The 21263-nt window shown below is 36.5% G+C and overlaps 2 protein-coding genes across 4 annotated transcripts; both read left to right on the top strand.

Annotated features, from left to right (window-relative positions):
- The first annotated feature begins 1654 nt into the window (after positions 1-1654).
- Positions 1655-8088, top strand: GTE4 (global transcription factor group E4). Of its 3 annotated transcripts, none has more exons than XR_016125917.1 (6): positions 1655-4314; positions 4399-4444; positions 4538-4651; positions 4781-4854; positions 6713-6800; positions 7635-8088. XR_016125917.1 is itself a non-coding variant. In XM_008246268.2 (5 exons), exons 1-4 carry the CDS (start codon positions 2482-2484, stop codon positions 4837-4839), a joined length of 2052 nt encoding a protein of 683 aa, XP_008244490.2. In that variant the 5' UTR covers positions 1655-2481; the 3' UTR covers positions 4840-4854; positions 7635-8088. The 3 variants fall into 3 exon arrangements, 1 of the variants encoding a protein (XP_008244490.2); XR_514857.2 differs by having other exon boundaries at positions 6713-6789; XM_008246268.2 differs by lacking the exon at positions 6713-6800.
- Positions 8089-16046: 7958 nt separating this feature from the next.
- LOC103342634 (diiron containing four-helix bundle family ferritin protein, putative (Protein of unknown function DUF455)) lies at positions 16047-20170 on the top strand. Its single transcript, XM_008246267.3, has 8 exons — positions 16047-16538; positions 16792-17033; positions 17112-17208; positions 18922-19105; positions 19214-19295; positions 19491-19557; positions 19669-19774; positions 19878-20170. The coding sequence occupies exons 1-7, from the start codon at positions 16101-16103 to the stop codon at positions 19732-19734; spliced, it is 1176 nt and encodes a 391-aa protein (XP_008244489.2). The 5' UTR covers positions 16047-16100; the 3' UTR covers positions 19735-19774; positions 19878-20170.
- Positions 20171-21263: the final 1093 nt, after the last annotated feature.

Below are 21263 nucleotides of genomic sequence, written 5' to 3' on the forward strand. Positions count from 1 at the left end.
GTATAGATATATATTGTGTATAACCTAAGCGATATGCAAACTAGGCTGCTGTGGCTGGTAACTAATTTTGTTTGGTCTTTAAGCTCTTCTATTATATATAGGGATAAGATTCTGTGAACTTAAGTATTGCTTCAATCTCCTTGAGTATAGCTAGCCTCTAAAGCCAGGTGATAGTTTGATTTACTATATATTTGCATGCACAGATGGCTACAAGTAGTATTGCAGCTGGGGTCTTAATTCTTTTATTAATTACCTTCTCAATGCTCTTTATAACTTCAAATGCACGTCTTTTGCAAGACTACTTGGGTGATGGCCTCTCCAAACTAGGGCATTCTGAAAGTAGGTCACTCACAACAGACAACTCATACCAGGAGGACCAGATCCTCAGCATCACTAGTTAATTACCTGCCACCACCATGTCGTACGAGCTATAGCGATTGTATATGTATGGAGAGCGTACGTAGTTTTGAGTGTATAAGTGGCTATCTACTAAGTACTCATCAGAAAATAAATATATACTATATATATAGTATGTACCTTTGAGTTCATACATCACAACCTAAGGTCATTTCTAGTCATGGGCCATATGCCAAATATAGCCCTAAAATAATGCAAAACTCATTTTGATCATGCTAAAAATAAATTTAAATTTGGAGGGCCACATTTGGCCTTTACCCTTTAGCCTTCTAAGGCCATCTCCAACCATGAGCTATATCCCAAATATAACCCTAAAATAATGCAAAACTCATCTCAAATGGGCTTAAACAAAATTTTACAAATTTGAGGCCACATTTGGTCTTTAGCACTTTTGCCTATGCCAAATTTGTAGTAAGGCTATCCATGTGCTTTTCAACATCCAACATTGATATATATATATATATATATTAAATGCCTTTTGAATGTTTCAATTCGTAGTGTTTAAGAAAAAAGTATAAAAAATTGTTGGCAATGACGTTGGAGGTCAGACCTACCCACTCCTTTTTTTTTTAATTTTTAAATAACAAATGTGGTCAACTTTTCAAATATTTTCAAGTGTTGTTTAAAAACAAAGAAAAATTAGGTATTAGACATAAAAATCTTGACTAATAAGGATATGATACCTAGAGTATTTCTGTTTTGGTTTTGATACATAGGAATCAAATTTTGGTTTGGATTTGGCCAAAAAGGAGGCATAGATTTGTTGGGCATGTCTAAATTATAAAGGTAAAATACAATTTTATCCTTTTTGTCTAAAAGCCTTCCAAAATCAAATCTCACCCTTTCTTTCTCTCTCTCTTGGACAGACGTAGATAGCGACTGTCTCATATCATGGCTTCTCAGGCAATTGATAAACTATATTGTGTTTTAAAACTAAAGCTCCCTAGTAACTAATTAACCAATAAGGCCTTTTTTTTATTTTTAGGATGACTTCTATAATGAGGAGCTATTTATAGGGCTTACAGTGAGAGGGTCTAATCCAACAGTCCAATAATAACTCTGCACTAAATCAGACGGCTATTAAGAAACTATTCATTATAATTCCTTACTTTTACTCATCATTATAGTCTCCTTTTTATTTGAGTTCATTGAATTTGGGCTTGAATCCGGTTTTCAACGACTGAAGCCCATTAAAAGCCCACATTAAGAGTTAGCTGGGACCTCAAACCAGCAAAGCAAACGGCAAAATCCCAGCAACGAGAACCAACCGACATAATACAAAACTTGAGGCATCCGGCCGGAGAGAGACTCCACCAACACACCAAATCAAAAACATATCCCCCACAATATCCGAAACTGAACCACACGCGCCCTCTAATCACCTGTGGAATCTCTCCAAATATTCGCAAAACCCAACTCCCCGCCACATAATCCCCCATAAGCTCCACCCTCACGTGAACCCCACGCTCGCTTTCCCTAGTATACTCGCCTTTCCATTGGTCCGTAAGAGTCACTCCCTAGCATGGCGCGTGAGTCAATCACCCCCAACCCGTGCTATGAAACTTCCCGGGCACGACTCTTTTGGTGCACCCACACGCTTCGTCCACTTCACCGCTCCCTCACGAACCCCTCCCTCGCCGTACACCTGTAAGATAAGGATACAGAGAGAGAGAAGAGAGAGAAACTTGGTGAGAGAGAGACTGTGAAGCGTTTTAGAGAGAGAAACTAGAGAGAGAAGGAGCGAGATCTGGTCGAAGAGAAAGGCAAACGAAGCTCGAAAAGCTCAAAAAGCTCGAAGCTTCCCCCTACTGTTGGTTGTTGGTGTTGTTGATGTTGTAAGCCCTAACTTTCTCTCTCTGTTTTGTTGTCTTTTGGTGGGAAACCCTAATTTGATTTTTGTGTCTGTATGTGGGTGTGTGAGATTTGGGGGAAATACTAGGGTTTTGTCAAATTTTTTTTTTTGTTCTCTTTTGTGGAGAGAGGGAAAGCGGAAAAAAAACCTGGGAATCTTGGATCTTTGCGAGAGGGGAAAAAGTGGGGGTTAGGGTTTTGGGAGGTACATGTATGGCTTCGGAGCCTATAGTAGGAGAAGGTGATGGAGCCAGAGAGAAGCAGAGGTACACGGAGAGCAAGGTCTATACTCGAAAGGCTTTCAAAGGCCCCAAGAAGAAGAGCATCGACAACAACACCACCAAACCCACAGAGGCCAACCCAACAGCCACAACCGCCACCGCCACAACCACTACCGCCGTAACCGCCCCCTCCGTCACCACAACCACCACCACCGCCGACGACAATAACATCAACAAGAACGACAACCACCACGACGAGAAAGACAACAACATCAACCAGAACGACAACAAGAAGAGCGACAAGCAGGATAACAACAAGAAGAATGATGAGAATGAGAATTCGTCCCAGCCTCCTCCGCCTCAGACTATTGCTTCTGAGGAGGGGAATTCCGCTCAGCAGCAGCAGCTCCTTCCGCCTCCTGATGCTGCTGCCTCTGGCGATTCCTCCAGCCTGAACCGGCAAGAGGTGGCTGTGGCAGTGGTGGAACCTGAAAGTCGGGATCCACCTGTGGAAAATGGGCTGGCGAAGGAGGGGCCGGAGAACCGAATGAAGATTAATTTGGCTTCAAGGTCGAAGCAGGAGATGCGTGAGCTTCGGAGGAAGCTTGAGAGTGAGCTTGATATGGTGCGGAGTTTGGTGAAGAGGATTGAGGCCAAACAGGGGCAGATTGGTGGGTTTAATCACTCCCTTGTAACGAATGAGGGGGTCAATAATAGTGGTGCAGTGCTGAGACGGGTTCACTCTGAGGTTGCTTCGGTTGGTGTTCCCCGTGAAGTTACCAGGCCTTTGCATCAGCTGAGTATATCAGTGTTGGAGAATAGTCAGGGAATGAGTGATATTGTGGAGAAAGAGAAGAGAACCCCCAAGGCGAACCAGTTCTATCATAATTCTGAGTTTTTGCTGGCTAAGGATAAGTTTCCGCCTGCTGAGAGTAATAAGAAGACGAAATTGAATGGGAAGAAGCATGGTGGAGGAGATTTAGGGCAAGGGTATGGCATGGGAAGCAAGTTTTTCAAGAGTTGCAGTTCTTTGCTTGAAAAATTGATGAAACACAAGCATGGTTGGGTGTTTAATGAACCTGTTGATGCTGCCAAGCTTGGTTTGCACGATTATCATATCATTATCAAGCACCCAATGGACTTGGGTACCATTAAGTCGAGGCTGAACAAGAATTGGTACAAATCTCCGAAAGAATTTGCAGAGGATGTGAGACTTACATTTCACAATGCCATGACTTATAACCCACAAGGGCAGGATGTTCATGTTATGGCAGAGCAGCTATCCAGGATATTTGAGGACAGGTGGGCTATCATAGAGTCAGATTATAATCGTGAGATGAGGTTTGGATATGATTATGGGGCTAGTCTTCCTACACCTACATCAAGAAAGGCACCTCCACTGCCACCACCTCCTCTTGACATGCGAAGGGTTTTGGACAGGTCTGAGTCTATCTCTCATCATGTTGATCCCAAGCCAAAGCCCATGACTATTACTCCTAGAACCCCCGCTCCAAAGAAGCCCAAGGCTAAAGATCCTCATAAAAGGGACATGACTTATGAGGAAAAACAAAAGCTTAGCACAAGCCTCCAGAGTCTACCTTCAGAGAAGCTGGATTCCATTGTACAGATTATTAAGAGGAGGAATTCTGAGCTATTCCAGCATGATGATGAAATTGAAGTGGACATTGATAGCGTTGATGTTGAGACCCTGTGGGAGCTTGATAGGTTTGTAACCAACTACAAGAAGAGTTTGAGCAAACACAAGCGGAAAGCTGAAATGGCTATGCAAGCCAGAGCAGAAACTGAGCAGAATGTCCAGCAGCAGGTAATGCTTTGACTCATACCTTATGCCATCTGGCTTTTTGGTGGCTTTTGTTGGTAAATTTTTTTCTTCTTTGTTTCTTTACAGACCCAGGACCCCATTGTGGCAGAGGTGCCCAAAGAAACCAAAACAGGTTAGGTATTTCAGAATGTGAGATTTGATGGCATTGAAATCAGTGATTTCCTGGAGAAACTGATAAGTTGAAACTCGTTCTTTATGTGAGCAGATGAAAAGATTATTTCTTCTTCAACACCCATTCAAGGGGACAACCAGGGTGATAATAGGAGTAGGTCAAGTAGTTCAAGCAGCTCTAGCAGTGATTCTGGATCTTCCTCAAGTGGTACTGTGACACATATCTTTGTTTGTGGATAATGAATTTTTTCACGGATTGTTGGGCATACAGTAATTCAATTATGCAATATCTTGTTTAGTCGGGCATTTTCTTTTTCTTACATATGTGTTTCTGCAGACTCAGATAGTGATAGTTCGTCAGCATCTGGATCAGATGCGGGGTCGCCGAGGACTTAACGATTTAATTTTGAGGTAAGATCCGTCAACATGATTTTGTCCCCTGCCAACTTGATCTTGTTCCAAACATTTTGTAGTTTTTGTGCTTCTATAGTGTTAAGTTGGGATTATATCATACTTGAATTAAATAAACTGCAAGTGAAATGCGGTAGCACCCTAATAATTTTAAATTGTCCGCCTTGGAGACACATGTCGATGTTCTTACATTACTTATGAGCCAAACTATTTTATAAAGGTTGTGGCATGATTCATCTAGTAGATGTGATGTCATGAGAGTTATCGGTAAACCACTATAATTGTTTATTTGACAAACCTTGGCAAGTTTGTTACTCCTTATTATTGATTATGGTGAAGAGCTTTGAATGGTGGAAAATTTGTTGTAAAAATACTGTAGATACTGCAGAAAATGAAACTTATGCAGTGGGTTGTGTATTATTTTCTTGTTATTATATGAGGCTGTTGGTTGGGGTTATAGTTGTGATGTTATGCTGGTTTCTTTATAGGTATATTTGGAGGTTATTTGGTCACATAATGCTTTACATAGACTGTTTCATTTTAGCCTTCTGTACCCGTTGGCAAAACATGATAATATGGATAATGGTTTGGTTGTTTAGACTTCAAGAGTGTGGATAGTTATAGGAAAACTGGTGAATCCGACACTTGGACTCAGCACCCACATCTGGTAACCATAACCCATGTAACACAGGCTACAATTTCTCCATCTTGGTGGCGCATGCCAAGCCTGCTGTATCAAGGTAGCCGTAGCTTCTTAAGATAGCAAGCCCTTTTTATTTTTACCACTGACTATTAATTTTTGTACAACCTATCAAATCTGGTGTTAATGTTCATTTCATATAATTACCAGTCTTGGCAAAGTTGTCATCCATCCATTCCCCTGCTTTTTTATTATCCTCTCTCCCCCTTCCTCTTCTTCTCTAAGAATCTCAAGGGATTTATCATAACAGTCCTTGTCCCTGGAAAAGTACGGATATTACTCAGCAATAATGTTTTAGATACTTAATTTATTTTTTGGCGCTGATTCTTCCCTTTTCAAATGGGAAAAAAAATTATCTGGCCAGTGAGAACGTTTCCATTGGAATTTGGTGCAATACGATTCAAAGTTGACTGGAATTATTGAACAATTTTCCCTTGCATTATGAAAATCCCTTGGTTGTTTTGTCTATCCTATTCCATTATTGGGGCTGGATATGTTGATTGTAGAGTGGCCTGACCAATGCGTCAGCCACCAAAGTATGCTGGTTAGTCCTGTTTTCCTGTTAGGGAAGGATTATTTTAAGTGAGTAAGAATGAAAAGCCTAGTGGATGTTTCTTTCAAATTATTTCTGTTGTTGGATTATGGAATTGCAGTGATTTGTTTCTCACTGGAGACTTGCTTTCTTGTTTTCTGTTTGTCTTTGTATGGTGCATGTGTACTCGGTTCAGGCCAGTTTAATCTATCATTTTTTTGTTCATTTTTGTTGATTCTTTCTTTGCAAGAATTTCAAAGCAAATCATGTAAGAAAATAACCTGTCTTTCTTGTGTGAGGGTGTTTGGATTTGGTCAGTTAAGTGAGCAAGTCAGAGTTAATGACCATTATGTTGTTGGCCTTTGATAATTTGGTCACATCTAATCTTTAGTATACTGGCATGTTGCTTAGATTTCTTACATTACGGGCCATGTGTATACCTTACTTGGCCTTATGTCTTAGACAATAAAATAAAGGCCATCTTCAAACCGTACTTTTTCTGACGCAAGTTTTGGCTTTATTTGTAGCTTTGGGCGTATTTCTAGTTTTAGTGCACATATATACTTCAAGCAAATTTTTTATATCTGGAATTAGTTGAAAGGAGTGCTATCCTGCTTTTTGCTCAGGCGTTGATGGAGGGCTGGGAACACAATTACATTGTTGAGGTGCAGAGAATAGAACTTGAAGATGTGGTATCTTTCAGGTGGAATACAAGTCAGTTTTGTTCCAATACGATCAGGGATCTGATTAGTAAATTATTAGTAGATTTTCTGCATGCAACACCACTGAGATGTTTCTGTTAGGTTTATTTATGCTGGAAAATTATTGGACTATTTGATTCAGAACTGACAAAGCCAAAATAGGGCATTTTGGCCATCCATAAAGGCACACCATGTAGAGTAGTATAAAAGCACTGGTTTTGACTTATGTTCGCCTGCTTTGGTCCGTAAGATGAGTTTCATTCTCAATCAGTTTGGTTCTGCTTTTTCTTCTTATGTAAGGATCAGCTTGGTGTAAATCAAATCCTAAATCCGACCAGTGTACCATGCTGTGTAGCCAGTGAAAATAGTGCATAACAAAATTTCCTGAAACAGCTAGAAGGATATCTCTAGAAATAGCTGAGAGCGATAGCTTAGAGCAAGGAAAAATGCTCTGTCAATGTTAAAATCCTAGTGTGGTTTGAAGTTGTGGTGATGCAGTTTTTTATGAATGTATGATATCGGTGTGTGTAACTGAATTTGTTTACCTTATAACCTGGTTACTCTCTTTTCTTTCTTTTCTTTCATTATTAGTGGGTTCCCTCCTTTCATACCAAATGTTGGAGCACAAATGATTGCTATGAGTAAATTTCAATTTTCGAACAGAATAATTCCCATGTTAAAGGGTTGCTAAATAAATGTGTTTCCCCCCTTGCCCCTCTCGGGGTATGCTATGCCATAATGAGTCTTTGGATTTGGAATGATTTAATGACAGTAATTATGTAATGGACTGGTTCCTTTTTTTTACCAGAGATGATCTGCAAATGCTTACGATTTTCTTAAATGGCAGATGTCTGAAAATTAGGGTAGAAGGTGATTTTGCTGCATGGTGATTGGAAACTTTTCAGACGATGGATTTGAATCTACAATTGGTGTATAGTGGAAATTTTCTCCATGGGCTCCAACCATCCTGCAAGTATAGAATGGGGTTGTCACTTTTGGGTTAATTGGTTCCTCAATGCCTGCAAGCGGCCCCTATTGGTCTCGTCAGAATCAGAATTTGTATAATATTGGTAGAATGTGGTGATAATTAGTTTCTCATAGCACGTGTACATTTTGCTAAGTACTGCTACCCGTCTAAATTCCGGTGACTTGGTTTCGGTTTCGTGCTGACAGATTCAGGATGCTTTGGTTTTACACAATAGATAGATAGTCTGTAATCCAAGTTGATTGAGTCAAATTGCTCCATATGAATTTTCTTGTGTTTTCATGAAATGGATATGTTGGTAGATTTGTATGCACTAGTAGTAGTCTCAATCTCAACAAGATCAGCTTAATTGTACTCTGAATTGCTGGAGACGAAACTCGATTTTATGCTCTGTTTTGGTTGGAAAAAAATCAAAAGATTTGAAAGAATTGTTCTTGGTTATGTAGCTATATAGAAGAGCTCACGGAAGTATGCATGGATTGTGAGGCTGGCTTAAACCTCCGTACAAGCGTTTACTGTGTCAGGGTTAGCAGGTTTTATTTTTAAGTACACTTTCTTTAAACTGTTTCAACAGCCAAAATAAAATATCAGTTTAAATAAAGGTCTTTTGGTCAATGGAATAGAGGTCATTCGGAGTATTGTCCAAATATCACGGATAAGGCGGGGGAAAGGGGTTGGGGTTCGTTATTTATTTATTTTTACTTTTTTTCTGAAAGTTTTTAGAATTACACCACCACCACCACCCCCACCACAAAAAAGTTAAAGTAGCCTACTTAATCCTCTCGACCTTGATTTTGTGTTCCACTTTACCTTCAACCGTTCTCTTCATTAATAACTGTTAGTTTTGATGATGTGGCAGTGCTATTTTAGTCTTTTTATCACAAGTGATGATGTATCATGTGAATAACTTGCTTTTTTTTTTGTTTAATAAATATAAAATAATGTAATTACTTGTATAATTAAAAATATATATAGAAAAAGTAATAAATAAAAATCTTTCTTTTCTATGCTTTAAAAATAAAATAAAATATTTTTAAAAAACCGCATCCAGATCAAGATTGTAGTAAATTAACAAAACAAATGAAAAACAAAAGAATAGAAAATTAAAAAAAACAAAACAATAAAATAAAATAAAATAAAAACATTAAGAAAGCAGTGCAGCCTAGAGGCTTCAAATGGGACGAGCCAACCCAACACGGCACGAGCCCAACCTATTTAAATGAGGCACGGCACGGCATGAACACGAATATTAATGGCGCGTGCTTGCAGACAAAAACTGGGTCGAGCCGGATCACAAAATGAGGTCCAATGGACCGAGCCCATGGCCCGACATGGGCGGGCTTGAGCACGAGCCCAAGCACGGCCCACTTAACATTTTTTTCTTTCTCAAAAGTCAAAATGCAATAATTTGACATCTAATGTCATTATTTATATGTTTTTTTAATCATAAATATATATTTGATGTCTTTCATTTTAGGGAAATTACTTGAGTCCTTAATTAATTAAACATATCAACTACAAATTAATTAAACAACATTGGACTTGATATCTAATAAGTACATATGACATTTATGCTTCTATTTATAATCAAAGCAAGACATTATTTCACATATAAAATAATAAGTTGTTTAAGAGAGGAGAAAGGAGAAAGGATGAGGCCATTTTTGGGGAGGGATCTTTGGCGAGAATTGGATCTAGGTAGGGTTTATATATATATATATATATATATATATTTTAAACAATAGAGAAGCAATATTTTTATTTATGGTAAACTACAGTAAACTCCCCAATCTATAAGGTCATTTACGAGTTCATACCCGATTTTGGGGATATTTATAAGTACATACTCAACGTCATGAAAACCTATAATTTATCTCCTCTGTTAACTTTTAGTGAGTTTGTTAAATGCTGATGTGTCAAAAGTGAGGACCCATTTTTTTGATGACGTTGACTTCCATGTGGACAAAAAATAATAATAAAAAATTATGTACATGTTAAAAATAATTTTTAAATCATTAAAAATGAAATTTTTTTTCAAAAAAAAAATCTCATCTCTCTTCTCTAACCCAGCCAACATTCAGCTCAGTCAAGCTCACAAATGGCAGGCGATAACAACCCATCACTATTTCTGATGCCCTCATATTTGCAAACCCAGATTTGGAACCCATCACCATTTCATCTGCTAAATATAACACAATTCACATAACCAAAACCCATAAAATTTAAAGATCGAATTTTAAGGAAAAAATTGATCTGATAATCCTTAATCTCCAGAAAAAATAAAAACAAATCTCCTCTCTCTTCTCCTACCCAGCAAATCCTCTCTCCCTCCCGACTAAACCCCACCTCCTGGCCACCTCTCTCCCGTCGCCCACCCCTAAACCCAACTCTCTTTCTCTCTCCTTCTCCCTCCTAACCCACCCCAACTTCTCCAGCATAGGCCCAAGCCGCCAGCCATTATCAAACCTAAACCCCCGCCATCCTTCTCTCCTCCCCCCTCCCCTCTCCCCCCAAAAATAATCAGATCAACTGGAGACTAGGGATTTGAGCTGGACGAAGGTTAGGGTTTCGACTATGTCGACGAGGGCGAGGGCGAGAGCTTTTTTAAGAAGTAGAAACCAATTGCTGGCGATCTTATCCTTTTGCTTCTTCGTTGCTAGCCTGACGTTGGTTGCTTCTCTGCTCCAGTCAAATAAAACCATCCAAGGAAGATGGACAAGATCACGAAATTTAATTTCCCAAAAAATTCAGAATCAAAATATTAAATCCTAATTTAATTTGAAGTCTTTGCTTTTTGCTGGCCTTTTGACTTTTGCGATTTGCTGTCCGCAACTTTCCAAGATTGAAGATTGGAGAAGGGCTTTATTTATTCATAGCTCTAGATTTGGAAAAAAGCAACCAAGAATTGAGTAAGCCCACACAATTTTTTTATGATCTGTTTGGGAACAACAGCGATTATAGATATTCTGGTTTTTCATGTGAAGAAGAGAAACAGCCATAGAAAACCACAGCGGCTAGTCATAGAGGGGTAGAAGGACGACGATGGTTTAGGTTTGATAATGGCTGGTGGCTGGGCTATGCTGGAGAAGTTGGGTTGGGTTGGGATGGAGAAGGAGAGAGAAAGAGAGTTGGGTTTGGGGCTGGGCGACGGTGGAGGGATGGCTAAGAGGTGGTGTTGAGTCGGGAGGGAGAGAGGAGAATTTTTAAAATAATAATGATTTTAATATGATTTAAAAATTATTTTTAATATGTACGTAATTTTTTATTAATTATTTGTCCACCTCTAAGTCTAACTCATTAAAAAATAGAATTCACATTCGCCACACCCTTTTATTTATTAATTTTACTATTTTTTTAATATAATTTTTTTAATTAAGTAAAAAGACTAAAATACTAACGGTTTGGTTCTAGGAATTACAACTATTATAAGTAAATTATCGGGACGACTGTTTTAATTGAATAATAAAGGATTTGCAGCTGACTCAGTCAATGTCATTGCTCCTCTGCCTCGTAATAAAATTGTAAATACATACGTGCTTGATGACGTCTCATCTCAGGTCGACGCTGGTCCAACGATCTTTATAGTTAACATGGTCGGTTGGGTGATGAGTTTAAAGGCGGAACTAAGAAGGAGCTCCAGTGGGCTGTAGCGTGGTACTAAGTTTCTAATTTAAGCTTCAATGGGTTTTTCTCAACCCACACAAAGGAATAAAGCCAAATAAAAGCACCTTTATATTGGGTATATATCTATCTTCCTTTCGAAACAGTTCAAAATCGTTCGAAACAAAGTAGTACACTTATCTTCCTTTTCAAAATCGTTTAGAGGGTTCTTCATATTGGTAGTTTTATCTCTTTCTTCTTATTTAATTCTAAATTTGAATTGTTATTATTAGATTTTTAAGGTTTGACCGTTAAATTTTGGGAATTCTTAGAGCAACAAGAAAAGAGACAACAATATTTATATATGCAAGATTTCAATTGATAAATGTTCTATATATATATATATATATATATATGATTGTTAGTGTATAATATTTTTTTCTTAGGATATAATGTTACATGATGAAAATAGATCGGCGAAGAGAGAAAAGACTATTCATTTATTCTTTGGAAAAAAGTGGTAATGATAATGAGAATACACCTTCTGCATCTAATCTTGATATTAAGAATACACTTTTTACATATAATGCTTGATACTTCAATTCAGTTTGACACTAGTTCTTTAGAATGAGATCCAAGAAAACGTGTTCCAATTTGTGAACACCCCATTAATCAGTGTGATGAGATTTGAAGGGTTTATACCAAATTAGGGCCTTATCAACCTAAATTTTTGAGTATCCAAATACTTTTTTTGGGCAACAAAGACATCGATTTCAATATTCTTGGTTCTCACAATTTTCATGGTTATAGTATTCTCCAATAACAGATAAGACATATTGTTTACCATGCTTTGTGTTTGAAAAGAATCCAGCAAATGGGTCTTCACTAATTACTGAAGGGTTCAATAATTGGAAAAGAGTGAATGATGGAAAGAAATGTGCATTTTTGCAACATGTTAGAGGTCCATCTTCACCACATAACACTTGTGTAAGATGTGCTAAAGATTTAATGAAATCATCTCAACATATTGAAAAAGTTATTCATAAACAACCAAAAGAGCAAATTTGAAAGAATTGGTTACGGCTAAAGGCAACAATTGAGAGTGTTAGGTGGCTTACATTTCAAGCATGTGCTTTTAGAGGTCATGATGAATCCATAGACTCAATGAATCGAGGAAATTTCATTGAATTGATAAAATATATAGCGCATTGGAATGATAAAGTTGTTGAAGTTGTTTTAGAAAATGCCCCGAGAAATGCTAAATATATCTCACCATTGATTCAAAAGGAGATTTTGCATATTCTCACTGACAAAGTGAGAACTAAAATTCGCAAGGAAGTTGGAGAATCGACTTATTGTATTCTTGTTGATGAAGCAAAAGATGCATTTAACAGAGAGCAAATGGCCATTGTTTTAAGATTTGTTGATAGAGATGGTTTTGTACGAGAACGTTTTTTTTGAGATTGTGAGGGTTGAAGACACTAGTTCTTCAACACTTAAAAAAGAGATATCTCGAGTCCTAATTAATTGTGATTTCCAAATTGATAAAATGCGAGATCAAAGATATAATGGTGCTAGCAATATGTGAGGTGCATGGAATGGATTATAAGCATTATTTCTTAGAGATTGCTCTTATGCAAATTATGCACATTGTTTTGCTCACAAACTACAATTAACATTAGTTGCAGCAACCAGTGGCGGATCTAGGATTTGAAATCCAACTTAGGGAAAACTTACATTAAAAACTCGAGGTTATGAGTGAATCTCATTAATAAACATAAAAATATACACCTTGTAGGAGGACATAATGAGCCTTACCCTCAAATGCATCTCTATACATGAATACAAGTATAGCGGAAAAAAAAAAAAAAACTATTCTTTTTCTTAAAAAAAATCTAACAAATTCTTTATTTTCTTGGGGTTCAAATTGTGATCTGACATAACAAAAGATAACCTATTTAATCCAACATCCCAACAAAAAATCAAATAAATTCTCATAATAACATCAATGCCTTTAATCAAACATTAACATACCAACAACAAATCAAAACATCTCAAAAATACCAATATCAAATCAAACATCTCAACAAAATTCCAAAAATCAAAGACCTAATTAATTTCAACAAAGTCAGCAAATTATAATTCATTCTTTAAGTAAACTCTAGAATAGATTAGAACACATAACTTCTAACCTATTTAGAATATATTAAATTCAATGTTGTCATACACAAAATCTTAAAATTTAAGGGTAGGAAATTAAAGAGAAGATAATTAAAGAGGAGATAATTAAAGAGAAGAGAAATTTTAGGTTATGCATACATATGGCTTACTTTTTGGGTGGGCATTGGTTTGTATGTTTCACATGGGTGGGCATTGGTTTGTATGTTTCACATGGGTTGGCATTGGTTTGTATGTTTAACTATTCTATATGGGTATTTTTTATTTTTGAAAATTTTGGGGTAGGCAGTAGCCTACCTTGCCCTAGGTGTAGGACCGCCCCAGGCAGCAACAAAAGATGTGGCTCTTATTTGGCTATTCTTTTCAACCTTGAATTCCGTTATCAATCTTATTACTGCTTCTCCTAAGCGCCATGGTGAGTTACAATTTACTCAAGCAACTGATATTGCACATATGCTGGATATTGGTGAACGTGACACAAGTAGAGGGGCTAATCAAATTGGTACCTTGCTTCAGCTGAAGCTACTCGTTGGGGTTCTCATTATGATTCTGTTTCAGACTTGATATATATATGTATAATGCATCTTGTTCAGTGGTTGAAACCTTAATTAAGGATGGAGCCATTAACTCTATACGCAAGGAAGTTACTAGTACTTTCAAAGTGATGACATCTTTTAAGTTCATATTTGTCTTGCATTTGTTGGATAAAATGATGGGAGTTACTAATGGCCTTTGCCGAGCATTACAAAATAAATTTCAAGATATCTTGACTACTATGAATTTAGTTTGTAGAACAAAAACTGTTCTTAAGAAATTAAGATTGGGTGGTTGGGATATTTTCTTGAGGAAGTGGAATCATTTTGCCAAAAACATGACATTGATATGCCAGATATGAACGCTCTTTAAAAAATTGGTACACATTGTTCTTGTCAACAACGTGATGATATTACAATTGAACATCACTACCAAGTTGATTTATTCAATGATACCATAGATTATCAATTGGAAGAGTTAAACACTAGATTCAGTGAAGGAACAATAGAAGTTCTTACTCTTAGCTCTGCTTTGGACCCTAGCAATGATTTTAAAGCATTTAAAATTAATGATATTTCCAAGCTTGCAGATAAATTTATTCCAGGAGATTTCACTTCTAAAGACTTACATTTATTGAGGTATCAGCTAGAACTTTTTTTAGTCTGAAGTACATCTTGATATCTTTCAAAATATGTCTACTCTTTTTGAACTATATCAATGATGAACTCAAACAAACAGAGCACAGACATATTATTTGATTGATAGGTTGATTCGTTTAGTGTTAACTCTTCCAGTTTCTAGGGCGACTACATAACGAGCATTTTCAGCTATGAAATATATTAAAACTATACTTCGCAACAAGATGGAGGATGAGTATTTGACAGATTCCCTTATTGTCTACCTTGAGAAAGAACTTTCTATGGATATTGATTCAGATTCAATAATCACAGATTTTGAGAAACTCAAATAGCGTAGAGTTCTACTTCACTAGAATGTTTGGCAATATGTGTTTAATTTGATGTTTGACAATGTGTTTAATTTGATGTGTGACCATGTGTTTAATTTGATGTTTTACATATATTATGTACTTCTTTGTATTATATTTGTTCGGTATGTGAATGAACTTGATTGTTTTAAGAAAAATATGTAATATAACATATCTCCCATAAAATAAAAAATAAAAATTTAGCTCACCCTTACAAAAATTCCTAGTTTTGCCCAACACTAAACCAAACGACGTTGTGCCCAACTCTAATGCAAACAAAATTCCTGTGACTTTGCATCAATTTTTTTATTTTTTTAATGAATATGAGCGATATTGAGGGGTGATTGGAATATAAAACTTGGGTGCAATAGTAACTACTCTTAAACACTTGAACCGCAAGCCTTATGACATGTGACTTTGCATCATTAACTAAAAAATAAGAGACGAAAAAACTAAACAATTATGGGCTTTGGGCGAGAGAAAACCAATCCCAGTGAATAAGAATGCCAAAACCAGGCCCAAACAAACAGACCAGAAAGTGTTTGTTCATCAACAAGCATTAAACGGACCAGTAAAAAAAGGACTTTCACTAAAACAAAAATGAAAATTATAAAACCAAGCACTATTTAAACATATAAACACACAAAACCCATCATTACACACTCAAAACCCATTTATACTAAACAGGTTTTTTAGGTTTTAGACATAAATTTTTTCACTTTTGGAAAAAGCCAAAGTTTTTTCAAAAAGACAAAACCACTCAACTTTCAAATCAAAGCATGTATTTGATTCCTTAGAAATCTAAAAATAAGTAAGCATTTTTGTCCATTTTGCTTCTTTTAAAATTTTCTCTCTCCTTTTCTTTTTAAAATGTCATAAACACACCAAAAAGTTGAATTTTGGGTGTGTTTTTATATTTAAATAGTCTTGAGTTTTTATAAATGCTTATTTTTATTTATAAATTTGTATATAAAAAAAAAAGAATCGATAAGAATTGGAGGTCAGCACCAGCGGCATTCACACAAAATGAAATGCAGCGTCTGAAATTGATACCTATGCTTTCTCCAACGTTACAACGCTCCGTGTGCTCCCATGTCCCTTTCTTATTCTGCCTCAAAATCAACTCCTTTACTTCTTCTTCTTCTTCTTCTTCCTTGCAATGTTCACCTTGGACTGGTCTGCAAACCTGGAGAGAGTCCCCACTCAATGAGAATCGTTGCTGGGGACCCAAAGGCCCAAAACCTCAGCCGCTACAGTCACAGCCGTCTTCTCTTAACAGCGATGACAGTCCAATGGTGTCATCAGCTTCCTCCCTTGCAGAGCTTGGTGCTCTGGTTCTCTCCACAAGTGACCCTCTCGCCAAATCCAAGCTTTCCCATCTTGCTTTTTCCAGGTGGCGCCTAGAGAACCTTCCAATGGGCTGGTGTGAACCCCCTGCTCGACCCGCTCGCCCTCTCAAACCTCAACTGGTTTGTTTCTCTGTTCCTTAAAAATACATTTTTTTTAAAATAATTTATAAATAATGATAAAGCCTTGTACTTGTTGCCTTTGAGGGTATTTTTAATATTCCCTTGAATTGGGTATTGCATATTTTCTCATGGAAATTTCCTGTTTCCAGTGTTTTAATTTATATTAATTTTTTCTGAACAAACTATAAAGATGTATACAATGCTTATGCACATCTGTGGGCACTCATTATTGCCATGTACTATGTGAATTCAGGTTTCCCCGAAAGAAATTCCAGCTCCCAAGAACTCGGGTTTGCCTCTTAATGCTTATATGCTTCATAATCTTGCTCATGTTGAGCTCAATGCGATTGACTTGGCTTGGGATACTGTTGTTCGTTTTTCACCTTTTAGTGAGACTCTAGGGGAGGGATTTTTTGCTGACTTTGCTCATGTCGCTGACGATGAGAGTCGCCATTTTGCTTGGTGTTCTCAGAGACTTGCTGAACTTGGTTTCAAGTGAGGAGAGTAGTTACTTTGGGTACATAATTGGTTGTTGTTTCTTAGGTTGACTTGTAACTTTGCTTTTGTGACAAGTTATGGAGACATGCCTGCTCATAATCTGCTTTGGAGGGAGTGTGAGAAATCATCTGAAAATGTTGCTGCACGTTTGGCAGTGATCCCTCTAGTCCAGGTAATATCCATAATCCCTATGTTATCTCTAATATTTAAAAAACAACATTTTTCTCAGCCAATAGATCAGACATAAACAAGCTGAGATGCATGTCAGTGCATTAGGTATCCATATATAATGTAACAGTTGAGAAAAATGTCCTTATTAAAACTTCTTGAAGAAAAAATGTGTTGTTTTTTCCATGCGATAACAATCTGTGACATCCCTCAATACCAATGTTTTGTATTGACTATTGTCTGGTGATTGGCAACATCTTCACATGTGCGCAATGTATATGTAATCAGTTTCTCTTGCTTTGTTGTGTAACATGTTGTTATCTTTTCAGACTATCAATCAGGATAGTTTAATTGGTTAAGTTGTGTCCAGTCTTGATTTGCTAATCTGCAGTCTTGATTTGCTAGACATTCGGATAAGCCTAAAAGAAAGAATAAAAGTAGAAACTTTAAGGAGTAAAGTTAAATGTTTTAAATGTCAAAAGTTTGAAAGAGATCATCCTATATATATATATATATATATATATATGTACGTAGTAACCAAACAGGAAGAACAAGAAGAATTTGAAAACTTTTATTTGAATGTATTTATCGATAATATTCACATGTTTTATGTATAATTTCTCTCAAAATTATCATGTCCTCCAAATAAAGAGAGCTTTATGACCTTTGTATATATTTGTATGGAATGTTGAGGGAGTGTAAGCCTATACGGTTGATACTAAAATAAAGTATGTTTTAAAACATGGGATCAAGTTGTAAAAGTTCGTGGTTTTTACATCTATAACAACATCTATGAACAATGATTAAACACTTACAGGAAGAAGTTAAAAATAAGCTGCTCCAAAAATTGATTTTGAAATATTGCTGAATGTTCTGAAATTTTTTGGAAGAAAGAATAATGAATTTTTTATACAGAATTTTTCTGAGAAAAATATACCTACTAAAGAACTTTTGTCAAAAAATATAATAAGACTTGTGGTTTTTATGAGGTCTGGAGGATTGTTGAGCTAAATTATAGGAAGAAAGCATGAGAAGCCTAGATTAGTGCTGTAACAGTTGACTGATTTATTATATAAACTCTTCTGCTTCTTGTTCTACCTTTAGCTACGATGACCAAATTTTGGATTTCTAGTGATGCATATTGGACACAAAAACAAATGATTTTGCGATAATGTTTGATGTCGCATAAATGTGTTGCATCTACTTGCCTTTACTGCAGGCAGGATTGGCATTGTCTTGAACTCTTAGTTTTCCTTCAATTAATTTACCTGACATGTACTTCTTGAGGCTATTTTTTAACATTGATAACTCGTTAAGAGTGATGGGCATTTGCTTCTTTAAAAGCTAAGATTTGGTGCTGTTTATAATACCAAGAAAAATTGGAGATGGTTGATTGATTGCAAGATAATTTCCTCATCAGTCACTCCATGAACATCTGGATATATAGTTAATTTGAGGATGGATGACTTAAGAAACATTAGTTTTTCCCCCCCAACATTTTGGCATGTTGTTATTAACCAATTTAAGGGCAGACTCCTTGGTAAGAAAGGGAAGAAAAGAATGCACACGTGTACACATGTGTTCTCCACACACATTAAAAAAAGGATGAAGAGAAAGCAAGAAAGAAAAGAAAAGAAAAGAAAAGAATTTAATCTTTGTTTCGTCCAGATTTATTCTCTTTAGCTTATATTTGATGAGTTGTAATCCTTGGTTTTAGGAAGCTCGAGGACTAGATGCTGGACCACGACTTGTGCAAAAATTGGTTGGCTTTGGAGATCTCAGGACATCAGACATTGTAGCTAGAATTGCTGATGAAGAAGTTGCACATGTGGCTGTTGGAGTCCATTGGTTTGTTGATGTCTGTCAGAAAATGGATTGTACCCCATCTTCTGCATTTAAAGGTTTGGCTGTCCCTTCATATTTCCTGTGTATATATTCTCATCTATAGTCCTACTACATTCTTAGAGCAAGGTTGATCATTATACGGATTTTTTACAATAACCATGCAGACTTGTTAAAAGAGTATAATGTGGAGTTGAGAGGGCCCTTCAATTATTCAGCTCGTGATGAGGCTGGCATTCCTCGTGATTGGTGAGCAAATTGTATTTCTTGGCAGTTCTTTGGATTGGTATTAATTAGGATGAGTTTTTGTACAAAATGTCACTATTAATATCAAGTTCAACTTTGTTTTATCTTTTGAAAAATGACTTAAATTCTCGTTCTAGTCTGCATGTGTAAAAATATATGTTCATGGAATCATAACAATTTGCTTCATCTCCTCTACAGGTATGACTTACCTACAAATGACCAGGATAAGAATAAGAAAAAGGATAAAACCAAGAAGCTTACGGAGGTATGTGATCCTGGCATTACATGCTCCGTGAAACTAATTTCAGAACTTTGTTATTTATCTTTTATCCTTTGGCAAATGGATACTCTTAACATCTCAACTGTTATTATTCAGGTTTATGATAGGCTTGCTTCCATAATTTCCATGGAGAGTGAGAACTCAAGTTTGAACAGGCCTTAGTTGTTTTGCTTCAGCAAATGTTTTTGTCTCCTAGCAATTGGTATGAAGCATATCCTCGTATATGGTTGCACACTTTCTTTCTTTCTTGTGTGTTCGCAAGAAGCATTACAACTCAGTTACCTATCTTGCTGATTTTTCTTCAGGGCACCACCTAATTTGGCATGTTTAGAGGAGAGAGAAAGCGCCATCATACTAGACCTAGAAAAGTGCACATACTTTTTGAGTTATTATCTTTACCCTCTTCTTCAATTTCTTTCTTTTTCTGCTCAACAGAAAAATTCAAGTAGAAAAGCTGTTGTCAAATTCTTGTAAGCTTCACAGTTGTTTTTTTTATTATTTGTTAAGATGCTTCACCATTATAGTTTTTTCTTGTAAATTTTGTACATGCATTTGTTATATGTACGATTATAGAAGTTTTCTCTCCTCTCTTCTGACATCCAAGCTGTATAAACCTTTTCTAGTGAGCGGTTAAAATGTGGTGGGAATGCATGGTATATAGCGCATGGCTCACATGGCCATAGGAGATGCTATTATTGCCTTATCTTCGCTTTATTTTTGCCTTGTTTGCAAATATTGCAATCACCTCTCGCATCACCACCTACACGCGTAGGCGACTTCTGTTCCCAAACTTGCTTTGCACATCTGTTCTTCATTTAATACGACACGCCAAGGAATCATGGGCTCACCGCCACACTAGCTTTGTTGACAAAACATCTCATGCAAGTCTTTTTCTTTGGCTCCACATAGAAATGTCTATTTGAGAAGGGAAAAAAGAATAAAAAAAAAAGGTCATATAGACAACTATTTAACTACAACCTACTTTTCTAGGTGGCAGCCCATATGGACATCTTTCAGTTCACGTGGCACATCTTCATTGCTGTGAAATTATTTGCTCCCACGTCGCTTTTGATGATTGTAGTAGGGATAAGGCGCAGTCCCCCCCCATTTTCCATTTGGTTCCCTTGTATTGTCGAAGTTCGCATTATTAACTTTATATATGGAAGAAGACGGGATGTAAGTTAGTGGAAATAGACATTAACTTTTAAATTAGTGGTTTTAAATTTAAATTTTATGGCACTTTGATAGGGATGACAACATAACGATTTGAGGCTGAATATGACAATACCATCATCATCTCAGCTTTCCATATGTGCCCCCGTGCCCCATTCCCAATAATAATTTTCGGGGAATTCTCCTCCCCGTCCTGTCGAGAGGCTCTCTCTCAAATCTAGCCTGAATTCTAGATTTTTTTTCTTCAAAAAATATTTATCCTACATTATAACATTTATTTCAACTTAAATTATCAATCACATTTAATTGACCTATAAAATTCAATGAAACTGCTCACAATCATCTTAATTCAATTTTAGAAAACTAAATGAATATTAAATTATATATTTATTGATTATATTATAATCATACATAGTAATATTATATGTAAATTACTTAAAAATAAATATATCAATTATCAGGCCAGATTTTGGTATGGGGATAACAATACCATCCCGCCCGTACTGATCAGAATTTTT

Source organism: Prunus mume, linkage group LG4 (assembly GCF_029339155.1).
Source record: "Prunus mume cultivar Tortuosa linkage group LG4, ASM2933915v1, whole genome shotgun sequence".
In the NCBI taxonomy this organism is placed as follows: domain Eukaryota; kingdom Viridiplantae; phylum Streptophyta; class Magnoliopsida; order Rosales; family Rosaceae; genus Prunus; species Prunus mume.